The sequence below is a fragment of the Erithacus rubecula genome, assembly GCF_903797595.1.
Source record: "Erithacus rubecula genome assembly, chromosome: 5".
Classification (NCBI taxonomy): Eukaryota; Metazoa; Chordata; class Aves; order Passeriformes; family Muscicapidae; genus Erithacus; species Erithacus rubecula.
In genome coordinates, this window is record NC_136687.1 from 36,743,688 (window position 1) to 36,759,767 (window position 16,080).

The following is a 16,080-nucleotide window of genomic DNA, read 5'->3' on the forward strand; positions in this document are numbered from 1 at the left end:
TACACACAAGCTACTTTGGCATTTATAAGTGGGGGAAAAGCAAAAAGAAGAAAAGCACCCACACAACCTGTGCATATGACTTTAAACAGTCTCTATAAATACTTCTATAGGCATCTATGCTTTATTGGTAGCTCCCTAGGTAGTCAGGTGAGCATGTGCATACACATGGTTTATAGATAAATGTGTACAAGTGCTCCACTGAACACATACTGACAATCTATAAGCACAGGCAAATGCAGTTTTCTTCTTGTATGCTTGCATACATTCATTTTCATCAACTAGAGTTGGTCAATGTGTTTACAGTGATATTGACCTTTGAAATTCATTCACATCCCAAAATAGCTATATTCCATTTATCTTTTAGGCATGCTACAAGACATGAGTTTTTTGAAATAGCACTTAGGGAGGGCTGAGGAACAAAGGAACAGCAACACTGGATCATATCCAAGGTCCTGTCTTTGACAGCAGTCACCTCCAGCTGCTTCACAGAAGGAAACAAGAATTTGCAGTAGATAGACAGGCATAGTCTTGACACATATTGGGGTTCACCCTTGTTTCAAGCTATTGAATACTGGCTTGAACTCTGAAGCCTCAGGTATACATCCACTTGAAAATCATTATTGTTACCATTACTAAGTATCAGCCCTCCAGATACCTCTGCTATTTCTGTAGATGTCATATCATAAATCTAAATACTGACTCCATAGAATCCTTTAGCAGACTTCAATGTAAAACCAAGTTGCATAAAATCCTCACATCTCTTAGTCTCTGTTCTGGATTTTTCACTTCAGAATTTAACAGACTAATAGAAGTATAAACAAATATCTTCTATCTTGTCTTCTTGTATAATTCCTGAAATTGTTCATGTTTATCATGTTTCTTCTCTTTGATTTTTCTCTTTGCTAACTTGAACATCTTTTTACTCTGTTTTCATTAAACAGTTTTTTCCAACAATGTAATCTTGGGGGAATTAAATACCCATGCAAGCCTGGTTCCTTAGCGATTTAAAGGCTGAATTATTTTTTTTTTTCTAAGGGTTTATTGCAGGTTTTTCTTTAACAATTTATTTTTCAAGCATAAAAGATTAATCTCTGTAAGTTATTAAAACATAATGCAATTATGGCATATCAGTAACAACAGAAAAAAAGATTCCACAATTCAGTCCTGAATCAACAGTCTTGAAGAGTTCCATAGCTAAAGACTGTATAGTTCATATTATGACAAAAGGATGGGCTGATGGACATATCAAAGATCCTGGTACTTAAATGAAGGTCATGAAAAACGGGTAACATGCCTTCAACATGGTGCTGGCAATTTTTCATGGAAACACATTATGCTCTTCATTTGAAAAGGGCAAAGCAGATTGCCCAAACACAAAATACCTAATTCACCCATTTGCCTGTACATATATACAAGGGATGAAGTACAATTATAAGAATTATAAGTATGGAAACAGTTGTAAAGCAACGTGGCATAACCCACCTACAAATAAAGCTGAAGTAAGAGCATGATTATAAGAGTAATGTTGAGTAAGGGAAAAAAGCAAGTACAAGAGATAAAGAAGATGTATGCAAATTTGTTATAAATATAAGGACATTTTACCAGATGGAGAAATTGGGCAGTTCATCGTCATGTTCTCACACCCGCAGAGTTGTTCTAAAACTACTCCTTGTGAAAGCAAATATAATTCACTCTGCATGTAAACTGTTGAAATAAATCTTGATATTATATAAGAACTATCTGAAACTATTTTCTTTGCTTATCTGAATAAATCATCCAGAAACATCAGAAGTTCTGCCTTTTGGACACTCTTTGTACAATCACTGTGCCCTAAGCAAGTTGCTTTATATTTTTGGGATATATGTATAGGTTTGGGAACATGGAAAAGTGTTGAAGGTCTTTAGTGCTACAATGCCCATGAAAGCAAGAACATACCCAGTTAGCATATGTTAAAACATCAGACACCAATGAAATTGATTTTTTTTGTTGTTGTTTAATAACAATTAAACTTGTTATTAGGAATATATTTAACTGCTGCTACCAGTTTGAGAAGAATGTAACTCATCTGTGCAGCTATTTTGATACAACCTCCCCAGCTGATATCCTTGTCCCCTCACTTCTTAAAAGACCTGATACTTAAGTTCCACCACACAATTTACAATGTCCAAGAATCACAATGTGGCTGGAGAGGTGCTGCCACCTTTCAAATGTAGCAATGCATCTCTCTCATTCAGTTTCTGTAGAAAAAGACATGAAATTCATGAGGAGAGCAAGATAGAAAATTTCCAAAGTCAATTAAAATGCACTGAAAATGAATTTTAAAATAAACATCCTTCCTTTGCAATTTTGTGTCCTGATTTTGCTGATTATTTCCTGATCAGGCATCATTTATAACCATCAAAATGAAGGAAAAAATTTCAAAATCAATTCTAGTCAATTATTGATGGACCTTTTTATCATTAAAATATATATAGCAAAGAAACTGGTTTAATAAACACTGCATATCCTATTAGGCATTGTATTTCACACACCTCAAGAAAAAAAATAGGAGTTATTTTAGAATAATATTGATTTTTTTGTCATTTTAGTCCTGACAATCTCTGTTTTGTAATATTGAAGAGAAAACCCACAAACCTACATTTTGGATCATTAATGTTCTCTAAGAGCTATCTGACTGTGCTCAAATATTTTCAATCTGATTCTCATTTACAGTCACCCACCATTTGCACTAGCAGGCCATTACTCAGGCACAACTCCCCCCAAAAGCCACCTGAGAGTATCTGTCTGAGTGGGAGCTGCCTCTGCAGCAGCCTGCAGGAGCAGTCACTCCCATGGGCTGCACACTGACACTGTGCATGTCCACAGCACAGCCTCCACCTTCACACTTGCCAGCCCAACCTCATCTGCTGCAGTGCTATTTATACAACCTCTGCACTGCCAGTGCTCAGAGTGCTCCTACTGCTGCTGGTCAGCAAGGACTGCCTCACATCAAACCTTGATGCTCAGGTGCATGAGTCCCACAGAGAAGGAAGGTTTGTGTTTGTGTTCTTTGTAAACATTTGTAGCTGGATGTTTCAGGATTGGCTGTGTTTGACAGACCATTGCAGCCCACTGAGCACCCAGCACGAGGCCTCTGAGAACACACAGCCCACTCGTCTTTCTCCTCCTCCTCATCTCCAGCTGTGTGCACAGGTGCCCAGTTTCTCTGCTACAGAGCTATCAAAGCACTAGACAACCTGATGATGAGATTGAAGTTATATTTGGAGGGAATATATCTGGAGTTATTCTCTCGTAAGCAAGAGAATAATACATCGAGGGAGGAAAACAGAGGAGTAAAAGACTGGTCAGGCAGCACAGGGAAAAGCTGAAAAGCAAGTAAAAAGTACACTCAGTGGAGGGGGAATCCAGAAGCAAGGGAACTTGCCATAGTGACAATGAAAGAAATTGCAGGAAAAGAAGTAGAAGATACACAGCAGACAAAAAGAATGAATATGCATTAAAACAGATTAACAGATTGGCCATTAGCTCTCAGCCAAGAAAAATATCCTGACAAGACAGAGCTAAAAATACACAAAGATTTCTCTAGTCACACTTCCAGTTCTGTTACTCTGAAGAGATGTAGTAGGCAAGTGGAGAGAGGCTGCTTCTGGTTAAGAATGTAGGGAATGGACTGCATTCAATAATGACTGAAGCAAGTAGATTGAAAAGATCCTAAAGAGGCTGGGAAAAGTCTGAAAATCCCTATGAAATGCTGCTCATCCAATTGAAAGCTTTGAAAGGCCAAAATTTAGTTTTGTTCTATAATACTGCTCTTCCAATATATATTTTCTACAGATATATATTAAAACCAAAAAATATATACAATAATATTTTTCCTAAGTTGAAAGCCAGACTATAAAAATCTATTTCAGTTCAAGGATAGATATATCTTGTCTAAACAAAGACTGGAGATTTCTTCCATTGTTCATTCGCTGTTATAAAATTTGGACTACCATACTGTATCCAAGAAGGCAAAAAAGAAGTCTTCCTTCTCCACAAAGTCCATTGTGCTTGTGAAAACCAGAAACTGACTCTCTGATCCTACAGCTCTTCCATTTTACAGACCTTCTGTCACTACCATGCACCACATGACTTTCTCTCCTAAAAGAAGTGAATGAAATTATGTCATATTGTCCAGAGGGGCAATCAGCAAGACATAAGGCAGACATCCAGGTGTGGTGAATGTTTCAGAGTTTGCCTTGAGGACTTGATTCCACGCTCAATTAGATTTGTCAATTAGACTCATTTTGCAGTGATGTAATACTGCTCCTTGCAGTTTGACACATTGGACATACATTCAGAAACAGACACATATGGAAAGTGGTCTGCACATGAAATTGAGGATTTGGTATGGAAGGATATTCACAAAGCTGAAACACAAAACATTTTACTTTAATGTAGTTTTCCCAGAGTTTCATACTGAATTAATCTTTTCAATGAAGCTGAGGAGAAAAAGAATTTTATGTTCTCAAAAATCTTATTCAAAGGCGTTGAGATACCACATTTAATGCATAAAAGATAAAGCAACAGTGGAGAATTCTGTGGGGAAAAAACACTTAAAAGCTAAATTAAGTCAGTAGTCTTATTTACCCTATAAGTTTACCCACAGCAGGATGGAAACCAGTTGGGAAGAGTATTCAGAAAAGCTTGTTTCTGTTTCAGCTGCCTACACTATGCATTTACTACATGAACAGTCACAGTTCTGTCAATCTGGCAAGTGATATTAGCAGCACAACCTCTATATTAGTACAAACTGCACAATATAGCTTTAAGAGTCTACTACATAACTGAACTATAAAGATCTTGATCACCTAAATCATGCAACAGATTCAAAATATATAATCAGTGGTTTCAAGAATTTTCCTATTACCAGAATGCACAATTAGAATGCTCACACTGAGCGCATGTCCCAGAGCACAAGAGGGAAACTAAAATAAAAATGTAGCAGTATAGAAAGCTGCTGCTACAATATCAGGAAACAATAGTTAGACTGCAGTTACAGATAACACTGCATAATAATTGCACTCAACATTTACCATCAATCTTTCCTGTTCAGCTATTTTACAAACAAAATATATTACTATATTTGATGCTTCAGTGATGTGGGAAATACTAATTTCCCTGCTATGGACAATCCAGACTTTTTTATTATTATTTATAAAGGTGCAAAGTAAACAAACAAGTTCCTTAGATTCTCACAGGGGGAAGAAATGGACATGTGAGGACAGTCTGTCTTAATTTTCTCTAATTCTCAAGCAGACAGGCATGCATACATACAGAATTTGTTCTTAGTCATATAAATGCATGCTAATAAACTTTCAGCTGAAAATTTTAATGTTAGTCTTCATTTTTTTTGACACTTTTATCTGGCTTCACTGAGGGGGAAAAAAAAAAAAAAAAAAAAAAGCAATTCAATCATCATTTGAAAGGAAAAAAAACCCAGTTAACTGAGTTTTGGTAGGGAGAGTAATCCAAACTAACTGCAGTGAAAACTGTAAAAGTTTCAGTGATGTTTTCCTTGGGAGAATTTCCCCTAGTGCAAGACAAAATTTCTGGTTTAAAAACCAACCAAACAAACAAAAAACCGGATCCACAAAAGAGAAAAATAATAGCCCAAGGATCACAGCTTCAAGCTTATTCCCCAAACCTTTAACATTTGCTTTAGGAAGTGAAATACCTCATAGAAGAAATGCTAAAAGAGACTTATCTAAGGACAGTCAGCTGTCCAGAGGCTGAAAAGTGCTGTGGCTATACAACAAAACTAAGATTTCTTGACTAATCTCCCTCAGTTTATGGTATTTTAATTGGAAGACCACACCAGAGTACACCCTCTATTTTCATGTGCTTTGTTTTCTTTTAGGAAAACAAAGCTGCTGACAAAACAAAACAAAAGCCTTCAAAAAATCTTGAATATCAACTAAGTCCAGGCTATGAACAAGTATTACAGGATAGGAAATGATTTTTCAAGCAATCTCACTCTCTATGTTTCTTAGCAGATATCCTGAATAAGTCATAAACTGTGGTCAGAATGGAAAAAAAAGGGAAAACTTCATGAATCCACAGATAATGCAGGTGCAGGCTGCAATCTGAAAAGTCTGATGATGCCCCTTGAAGTCTGAAATCTAACTCTACATGTTCTTCTTTGGAATATGTGTATATGTGATTATACAAATGCTGATCTATGTCCTTAGATTTCGAGTGTGGCGTCCCCTGTTTCACATCTTCTGGCAAATTAGATCTTGAAGATGAACTAAGAATGCCTTACATTTGAACTCACAAAGGTAAACACTGAGGGCAACATCCTGCAGAGAGACACAAGGAAATATCTGAGACATCAGAAGCACAGAAACTGTGTTAGATCACATCCCGCTGTTACAGTGTGCCAGGATTCTTGTTATAAGGAGGAAAAGCATGACCCAAAATCCACACACAGGTGAAAGGTCTGCAGACAAACCCATGGGAAACCACACAGCTCATCAAGTTCTTCTGCACAATGTCAACAGCTTCCTTCCAATGGTCATGTCCCCTACAGCATCACATCATCTCTCCAGGCCCTTCAGGGCTCCCAATGTACTGGCTTCACTACTGAAACTGTACTTTGGGGCTGTTGCATAAAATACAAGCTGTTTTAAATGCAAATGGCAGCATCAGTTCCAGAAACACCTCCTAGCTCTACAGGCATCTGACAAACTCTTATTATCTGTAGATTTTTCACAAAGCTGGAAATACTGTAAGAAAATGTACTTTTCAGCCTCTATAGCATCCCGCACTGTGCTGCTCCTGCTGGGAACTTTAAGTCAAAGCAACAGTGTGACTCCAGGCACATTCACTAAAATGATCCCTTCCTCATGAAAATGTTAAAGCACACATATAGTATCCATAAAAAAATCCCACTGAATACCCATAAATAACCCCTCGTTGGCTGACACAGTGTGTTTCTGGTCAATTTTGGCACTTTTTTCACAATAAAACAAGGAAAAAGGGACCTACCAAAAGAACATTAATTCAACAGGGTCTCTATGAAGAGATATAGAATGACAACTTATCTAACTATGGATCTGACATCTCATGTACAGTGCTTTCTGTCACAAGATTACAAATGTAGTCTATGCAGTAAAAAACTAAGCACCAAACACTACTCACTGGGGAAAATCTGAGTGCAAATAACTTCTAAAATACAGGTGAAACAATCTTGCATCAGCATATTTGGGGAAAGATCAAATTATTCTAGCATGTCTAAAACTTGCATGGTTATCACTGGAGTTTTTGAAGTATGCCACTAGGTAAAACCAGAAATTATTTCAGGTGCTTGTTAAGTTGCAGAAATTCACTTACTTATATCTGGTTCCTAACAGAACATTGACTGACCTGACCAGCCTGAATGGATTTAAAACAAACAAACAAACAAACAAACACTTTTACAGCCTCAGCTGCAGGCCATCAAGATGCAGTAAAAGCAAGTGTTAATTATATTTACAAAGTTTGCATACCTTGAGTGTTATCTCAGTAAGAGTTCTCTTATTTTATCCTGTTACCTTTCGCATAGAGTGACACACAAATTTGAGTGTGAGCGTCTCACACCCCTGAGTGTGAAGCCTGGCTTTGTCCTTCAACAGGGCCTCACTGTGGAACCCATCCTAATGGCAGAGATCAGTAAATTTACTCCTGGGAGTCCAAACCCCACTCCAGACAATAAGAACTGACCTAGGGAGAACACACACTTGGGGTTTGCTGCTAAGAGGCTGAGCACCCACTACTCCTAATCTTTGATCAGGCACCAGTACTTTAAAGGCTGAGACTAATGGAGCCTTTAAGGGAGGCCTAGCAGGAAAAGCAAATTGGGAAATACTCTTGGAAGATCAGTTTCATTGACATATAGAGTTCTCAAATTTTTATTAAAAATGATGGGTACATGGTACACCAGTGTGCAGCAGTGTGGCACATTTTTATTTCTCAAGAACTATCCCACACTAAAAAACAAACAAAAAAATGGGGTTTTTACTGGATAGAGAATCTCAAAGTGACAGCTTTTAAGACTAAGAGGAACTATACACAGGTAAAGCTTCATACACCTACCCATCTCTCATCCCTGTAGTACCTATGCTTCCTATACTTGTGAAGCAGCACAAGTAAGAACTTCAATAAAATGTTTCCATGGGCCAAATTTTCCAAACAAATGCTTCTTTCTCCAGGCAAAACAAAGTGATGGCAGAGAATTGGCAATGCAGATCAAATTGCAGTCTCCTACTGTTGTATTTCTCTCATGCATAACCTCAAAACACTAAGTATCATGAATTATAATTGCTAATTATTCCCACTATGAAACAAGAATCCCACAGCAAACAGAGTAAATACGCATTTCTCATTATATAAAATGATGCATGAGAATATTCCTAAAGAATTGCAGACCAGAAGAAAAGAGTTTAGGTTAACAATGACCAGTTACTTACACTTATTTGTGAGTACTAATTGAGGAAAAAATAATGTTTTGTTTGCAGCTGCTTCTGTTCTTTTTGAACTTGAACATTCTTCAGTTGTAAGCAAGTCAGACCTAACAATTCACACTTAGTAACAAAATATTTTTGTGTCTAGAAAAACAAAGCGTCTGCATATTTGGCATATATGTACACCACATTCTCTTCAATAAATTAAAGAAAACCACACAGATACAGTGAACACAACCTTTGGCTGAACTAGTTTTCAGAATATAAAATAACTAATTAATGTAGAAGAGGCTGCTAGAAAACTTGAGCACTTGTTTAACAATAGAGCTGTTGGGAATGGACAACCACTGCTGTTGTTGATAATACCTTGGGAAGGATGAAAAAAAGCATCACACTTGTCTACTGAAATACCAGTGAACCTGGTTCCTGAAGTCAGTTCTTGTTACTGATAACTTTAATGAGTGAAGAATTGGATCTGGCATTAAAGAGGCTGCCGTCCTAAATCAGTAGCATAAACGTTCTAGAAAACCACTGTACAAAGTGAGAAGAGGCTGTAACTCAACTATTCCCGCCCAGAGTAGAGAGGGATCTGTCAGGCACCGAGCCCCGGTCGGGCTCTGGCAGCGGGACCCGTGGGCTCGCCCGCTGAATCCCGGCAGAGTCCTCCCCTGCAGCCCCGCCGCTCGGGAGCCGCGCTCACCGCATCCACATCCACGCCCCCGGGAAGGGGTGCCCGGCCGGGGAGCGACAGGTTGGGATTGAAGACGGCGGGCGGGAGGCGGGGGCGGGCAGGGCCCCAGGAGAAGCCGCCACCGTCCGGCGGAGCCCGGCCCGGCCGCTCCGCGCTCCCGCCTGGCGCTGCGGGCCGGCACCTCCGAGCCCCGAAACGCTCCTGCAGCTCCGGGCTCGGCGGCACCGCGATCCCCGGGCTCTCGGCCGGCACCGGTGCAGCCCTGCCCGCCGCCGCGCCCCTCTGCCAGCCCAGCCGGAGACCGCGGGGAAGTAAGAGGGAAGTCCCAGAAAAGCAGGTCCTGGGCACCTTCCCCAGCCAAGGGGGCTGGACGCGGGGCTCCGGCTGCGCTCGCCGCCGCTGCCCCGGGAGGGAGCAGGTGAGCCCGGGACTCCCCCATCTCGCACCCCGCGTAAATAAAGCCGAGACAAAGTCACCATCTGGGGAGGGGGCGGGGAGCGGCATTAGACGTGGAAGTCACTTACCGGCTTTGCAAGGATCCTTATAATCTATCGCCTCGGCTTTATCCTCTTCAGTGAAATCGTAAGTGTAGTCATAATCAAGGCCAGAGCAGGACGAAGGTTTCCCGCAGACAGTCCACCCGGCCAGCCACAGTGCCATCCTCCAGCAAAGCATCTTCATCCTCCCTCGGGCGGAGAGGTGGCGAGCAGGGCGAGGGTGAGCTAGGCGGCCGGCTCTGCAGTCCTCGCCGGCTTGGGAAAGGAGGGTAAGGGATGGAGAAACCATAGGGTTTGGGGGAGGTTGGTATTTTTTTTCCTTCTCCACCTGGAGGCTCTTCCAAGAGACGGTGTTCCCTAGGTAGCCCCAGTCAGACGGGTGCGACACAGAGTGAGGAGCATGAGCGTCGCTGCCCCCCCCCTGCCCTCTCGCCGGGGAAAAGTCGCTGGGTGTGTGGGTGGGCGCAGGGGGTGGACTCAGCCTGGGAGATCCTGTCTGTCAGGGCTTCCCCTCGCCTCTGTCAAACCCCAGCCAAACTTCCCGCGGAGGAGGAGGCGGCTGCTGCTGCTGCCTGTGTCCCGCTCCGCGCCCAGCCCGCGCCCCGCTGCGCGCCCGCCGCGCCGCCGACCGGGGTCCCGCTGGTGCTGCCAGCAGATGGACCCGGGCTGCACATCAGCGAACTGCCTCGGGAGAGGGGAAAAGAGCGGGGGAAAGAAAAGAAGAAAAAAAAAAAAAAAAAAAAAAAAAAAAGAAAAAAAAAGAAAATAAAAAGAAGGAAGGAAAGAAAAGGGAGGGGGGTGGAGGGAGGGGGAGGTGGGGTGCTATAGAGCAAACCGAGGAGCTCTACTGATGGGAGGCAAGCTATGCTGGAAGGAGCAAAGTGTCAGAGCTTCGCCCCCCTCTGCACAAACACTTATTCTAAGCTCTGTCTCTGGCCTGTCCCCCCTCCTCCGTCCCCCTTTAACTTACGAAAACCTTACAGGCAACTAGCACACAGTCGTCAGCATCCTGCTTACTTATTCATACAGTCAGGGTCAGGATCCGGGCTGCTTCTGATCTGCTCCCTTGATAGTGTGTCTTATGGAAACACACGCGCATTCACTATACGCCTCTATCTCCATATAGCTTTCTCTCTAGATAAGCAGGGCATGGCATTTAAACAACAACAACAACAAAAGGCTCGAGATCAGATAAAACAATGCACAGATCGACACCCGGCAGCCAAAAAAGCGCGAGAAAATGGGTGATGAGAAGGACGATGAGAAGAATTAACTACAATTTAGGAGACAAAATAAATCGGTGTCTGTATATTTCCTCCTCTGCTACCGCTGCTTTGCAGTGTTAGCCCCATGAACTGAAGGATGGGGGTTAAGGAGCGAGGGGGAGGGGGAAAGAGAAAAGTTTAAGAGCCCACAGTTTGTTTAAAACAGAAGAAGGCATTATAAAAGGTCCATTGGTCTCCAGAAGTTCACCCAAGCAGCTGGGAACCGGTTCCAAAATGAAAGTAAGAACCAACAAACAAAACAAACAAAAAAAAAAAAATAATCAAGGCAAACAAAAAGTAAAATTTCAGCATGCAGCAGCAGCAGCGCATAGATCTTGCAGCACGGCTTTCCTGCTCTCACGTGGATCCCCAGGAAAGTGGTGGAGGTTTATTTTCCGAGCGAAGTTTCCGCGGGAGCCACCGCCCCGCTCCGCGGTGTCCTGCCTCGCCTGGCGCGGCCCCGCCGCGCTTCAGCGCCGAGCCGCCCCGAGCTGCCGCCGCCTGCGCGGGGCCGGGTTTTGTTTTAAAGCCCGAGAAGGGATCAGCGCGCAAAGCCTCATTTCAGCCGATCAACCTGGAGAGGGAGGGGGAGGAGGGGTGGAGATACGTGCTGCTGGAATAAAATAAGATCAAGCGGAGGGAAAAAAAAAAATACATATATAGGTAGCTAGAGATCTCCCTGCCTGCCTCCTCCCCTCCCCCGAGACGGGCAGCTCCGATCCTGCAGAAACGCCTGAAACTGTTTCAGACCAAGGTGAGACTTTTCCGTAGCAAACTCTACTCCTCCTCCTTTTATGAGTTTCCATGGAAAAGGGCGGGGGGGACGACGAAGGGCGGGTAGAGGGGTGTTTCTTCTGCTCCCGTTTCGCCGGGGTGTCACATTTAACACGGACTTTTGAAAGAACTACCGCGGAGAGGTGGCTGCGTCTTTCTCTCACGTCCGAGCCCGCACAGGCTCGCTCTCCCCGCAGCACTTCCCGGCTGCCTTCCCTGTGTGGCAGGGGTGGAACTGCGGAGATTTCCCGGTCCCTTCCCCTGGCTGTGCCCGGAGCCCCGCGGGCCGCTCCAGGTGCGGGGGTCACGCCGAAAGCGCTCAGGAAAACTCCGGCTGGGCACACTTTGCTATCGAGGGAGGGAGGAGACACGACTTCCTATCGCCGCTGTCAAGACTTAGCTGTCCCCCCAAAATAGGGGGGTCGGTGCAAAACCTCCTTTCGAAGGAAGAGATCTGTAGTGCCTCCCCGGGCACTCTGCGTCTGCCTCTGCCGTCTGCAAATGAAGAGTTAGTGCTGCTATAGATAGGCACTCCCGGCAGGTAATAACATTAAAACTGGAAAGGTCAGTTAAGACGGAGCTAATAGGAGTTTAACAAAATTAAGAAGCCTGGCACCGAGTAGCGTCAGTGTCTTTGAAGCATCCATGTGCTTCCTTGTATTTTTGGCACCCAGGTTTTGACCACATTGCTCCTAACTCAGTCTTGTTGCTCCAGACTTGAAAGCCAAGGAATGGGTAGCTGCCACTGAAAAGGTGCAGCCTTCACTAGGCAATCTTTGTCCCAGCAGTTCAGTTTGCTGTGTGTCATAAAGCCCTCAAAAACACCACATACCAGATGAAAGAAAAGGCTGAGAAACTTGTGGCCTGCTCTTTTCCCCTTTTCCTCAATATACTTTCTATGAGCAGAAACCTCAGGCGCTTGGAACTGACTCCAAGGAAGTGATCAGAGACCCTTTCCATCAGTCCCTCAGAGCAGTGTTGGGGCTGGTGACTACCTCTGCTTGCAGTGTCATAACTTGGTGGATTGGGTTTTGCTAAATAAATCAATCTGAAATATGGATTCTTTTATTTTTTATGTCCGCAAAGGAGGCAGCTTATTTTGCAGTGTTATTAATTATATGCTCTATGCTCATTTGAAAGTGTGTATCCCCCCCCCCAACCTGGTTTTGTTACTCTGCTTGCTCTTGCTTCCTATACATACACCTTTAAAAAGTTAATTTTCTTTCCTGTGCCTTTGTGCCTCCATCCCTAAAAGAAACAATCAGTCTAGCAAGCACATGTTTGTCAACAGAGTTTTAGTAACACTGATTTTGCTGATTGCTTTACAGCCCAAGAAGAGGAATGCACAACAGGCAATCCTCAACATGCCAGTCTCCCAAGTGAGGAGATTATTAGAGCCTCTGCAGTGGGAGATTAACTCTCCCAGCAAGGTGGTCACTGATGTCACCTTCAGCCCCGACTTGAGCATCCCCAGCACGGGAGGAGCAGCACTGAGCACTCACAGCCTTGAGGACAGCTGGTCTGCCAGAGCCCTGACTAAGACAGGAAACAAACTCAGGAACGCTAGATGGGAGTCATGCAGAAATCTGGGCACATGAGTGCTGTAACAAATGTGTGTATATGTCAGGGTAAAAGCTGCTTTCTGCTTGTAACCCAGAGCAGCTACACATTAGAATTACTCTTTAAAATATGCATTGAAGCTCTGCAGAAGCTAGTCTACATTGCTTAGTTATTAATATTCCCATCAGTCACATTAGTAAAAAGCATTATTTATATTAAAAATATTTTTTCCTTGTAACCAAACTGTTCCATATTAAAAAAAAAACTTTTTTTCCCTAAGTAACCTGTTAATTATTCAACTTAGCTCTTTTCATGATGCAAATTTTTGAAACATTTTAAGTAAAAAATATTTTTTTCTCATCACACATTCATGTCTACCATTCCAAAAAGCTCACAACTCTGATAATCCATCTGACAACACAGTCAATCAAAAATCCATCCTACAGCCGTTTCCAAAGAAACGAATACATAGCCAGGAAGACAGAATGCTTAAGCTGGAAGGAAACCAACCAAAGGAACACAACAACAGCAACAACAAAGCCATTTTCCCTTTTCTTTTAAATTTCCTGATTTGTGGGTATATTACAGGGACAGAGATAATGGTAAATGTAGTTATGTTAAAAGTGGAAGTGTTTTGTTTTGTTGTTTTTTTTTTTAATCCAGAAAACTGGAGGCTTTTCAGCTCTTCCTACACAAAAAAGAAAGAAAGAACCAAAATCAAAAAACTTCAAAAAAAGGACAAGTATGTACGAAAGACAAACACAATCACAGAACTAAAAAAAAATACATATGAAACATCACTGCTCGCACCTCCTCCTCATTCTTTGGCTATCTGTCTGCTGCTTAGGCCTCTATCTAGTGTGGAGTTTTAGGTGGGTGGACACAAAGGGCTTATTCAGAAACATCAAGCTCAGCACATGCCTAAGGCTTTGAAGGCTGAAGACCATGGTGGGTCAGCTCCTTGAGACCAGGACTTGTGGGACTTTTCAGGAGGCTGAAACAGAGAAGTTCTGCAGAAGCTGGTTACCTTCCTGCTTTATTTCCTGATATACTTTCACTCTAAGGTACTTAGAGCACTTCTGAAATAGCTGTAATTATGTTTAAGCATTTTTCCCACTGCCCAAGTGGTCATTCTGTAGGGAAATACTGAGGATGAAAGCACATTGTGACAAGTAAAGCATCTAAAGTAACTAACGTGCATGTACAGAATTATAACACTATACTGAGAGAACCATATAAGCTAAAGTTAAACTTTTGAAGTTAAAAATCAAGGACTCATGATCTTAACAGTGAGCTCACCAGAGAAACCATATTTCTCCTTCTCACCTACATGTACTGATATATTCTGAAAGTTGCTCATTGCATGTTCACATACAATTTTTTTTCTACAAACCTCTGTGCTTAATTAACAAAAATCCCTTCAATTTTATGTTTTCTGCTTTATTTTTGAAAGCATACCCCATGCTTTATTCATTACGCATTTATTCAGATCCTATTCTGCATACAGAGTTATTAATTTCCTCATGGGCATTTTATGAAGCTTGTTGCTACAGCATTTATGGGCTTCAAAAATATTAGCTATTTCAGTTTCACAATACACTTCTCAGATGAGGGGATATGGTGACAGGATATGAATGTTTCATTTGGGAAACAATTATAGATCACCTGATTTGATATCTTGTAGGCCTTGGTGCTATAGAAATGCTTATTTCTTCAAGGCCTGGTTCCCACTGCTTTCAGTTGTAGCAATTTTAATAAGTGACTAACTATCTCTAATCAAACCCTGGAGTTTTCAAGCATCTGAAAATGAGAAGCAAATTATCAAGAAATGTAATTTTAAAGCCTTGAACCAGCTCTATGAAGGAACTCTGTGTCAGAGTCAAGAGCTAAGACATGAATTTCCAACTCTCAGCTCTCTCAAGCTCTCTCAGCTTTCTTAAGACTTTTGACACTCCTTGCCTTCCTATAATTCTTTTTCTTTGATGCTTCTTTCAGTTTCTAGAATAAACACAGCCAGACTCCTGCCAGCAACAGCCCCATCATTAATGATATCCACATAATTCATCCACTGCTTTCAATCTTCTGCTCCTCAAAACAGTACCTGTTAACATGAATGTCACACTCTGTTTGTCCCAGCATTTGAAAAGATGAATCTCTCTTCACCACTGGATTTCATGGCAGAAGAGAGAATCTTGGGATACTTTCCAAACTCTGGGAGAGGGTGTTTTTAAATAGCACACTCCCATCTGCTTGCTTCCTATGTCCATGCTTTGCCTTATCTCAGCTTGTTATTTCAAACCTGTCTTCATTTTCTTTTCAGTCTTGGCTGATCCCACTTTTGTTTTTCATATTTAGTTTATGATAATGTTTGATTCTCATCCCAGTCCAAGCTGCCCTAGTTGCACTTTTCTTTAATCTTGCTCTGGGACTTCTTGCTCTCAGATTCATCTTTAGCTATGCAGGGTTCTTTTGTTGTTGTTGCTTTTGCCATTGTTTTGTTTGCATTCCCAGTTCCTAGTCAATCTTTCTCTTCTGTCTTCTTATCTGATTGAACTTTTAGTTGATGACATCCATTCCCCCTTGTCTATTCTTTACTCCAGGTGTACCACAAAGCTGGTCTTGCTCCTTGACCGTATTTCCCAGTTGCTGAAGGAAAGTCCTCACTCCAGTCCTTACATTGCTGTTCAGGCAGGTTTTGCTTGTTTGCTACCTTCCATCTACCTCTTCACTCTGTTACTTCTCAGGCACAGTTTCCTTATGAGAACAATTTTGTTGTCCCAAAATACATCTATCATTCCCATTGCTGATTT

At 42.1% G+C, this 16,080-nt stretch overlaps 1 protein-coding gene across 1 annotated transcript in view; it reads right to left on the reverse strand.

Moving 5' to 3' along the window:
- TLL1 (tolloid like 1) overlaps positions 1-10,188 on the reverse strand; it is a 123,388-nt gene extending 113,200 nt beyond the window's left edge. Inside the window, exon 1 of the mRNA XM_079305711.1 lies at positions 9,699-10,188. Coding sequence (XP_079161837.1) covers positions 9,699-9,960 — 262 coding nt within the window. The 5' untranslated portion in view covers positions 9,961-10,188. The remainder of the gene's footprint in view (positions 1-9,698) is intronic.
- Positions 10,189-16,080: the final 5,892 nt, after the last annotated feature.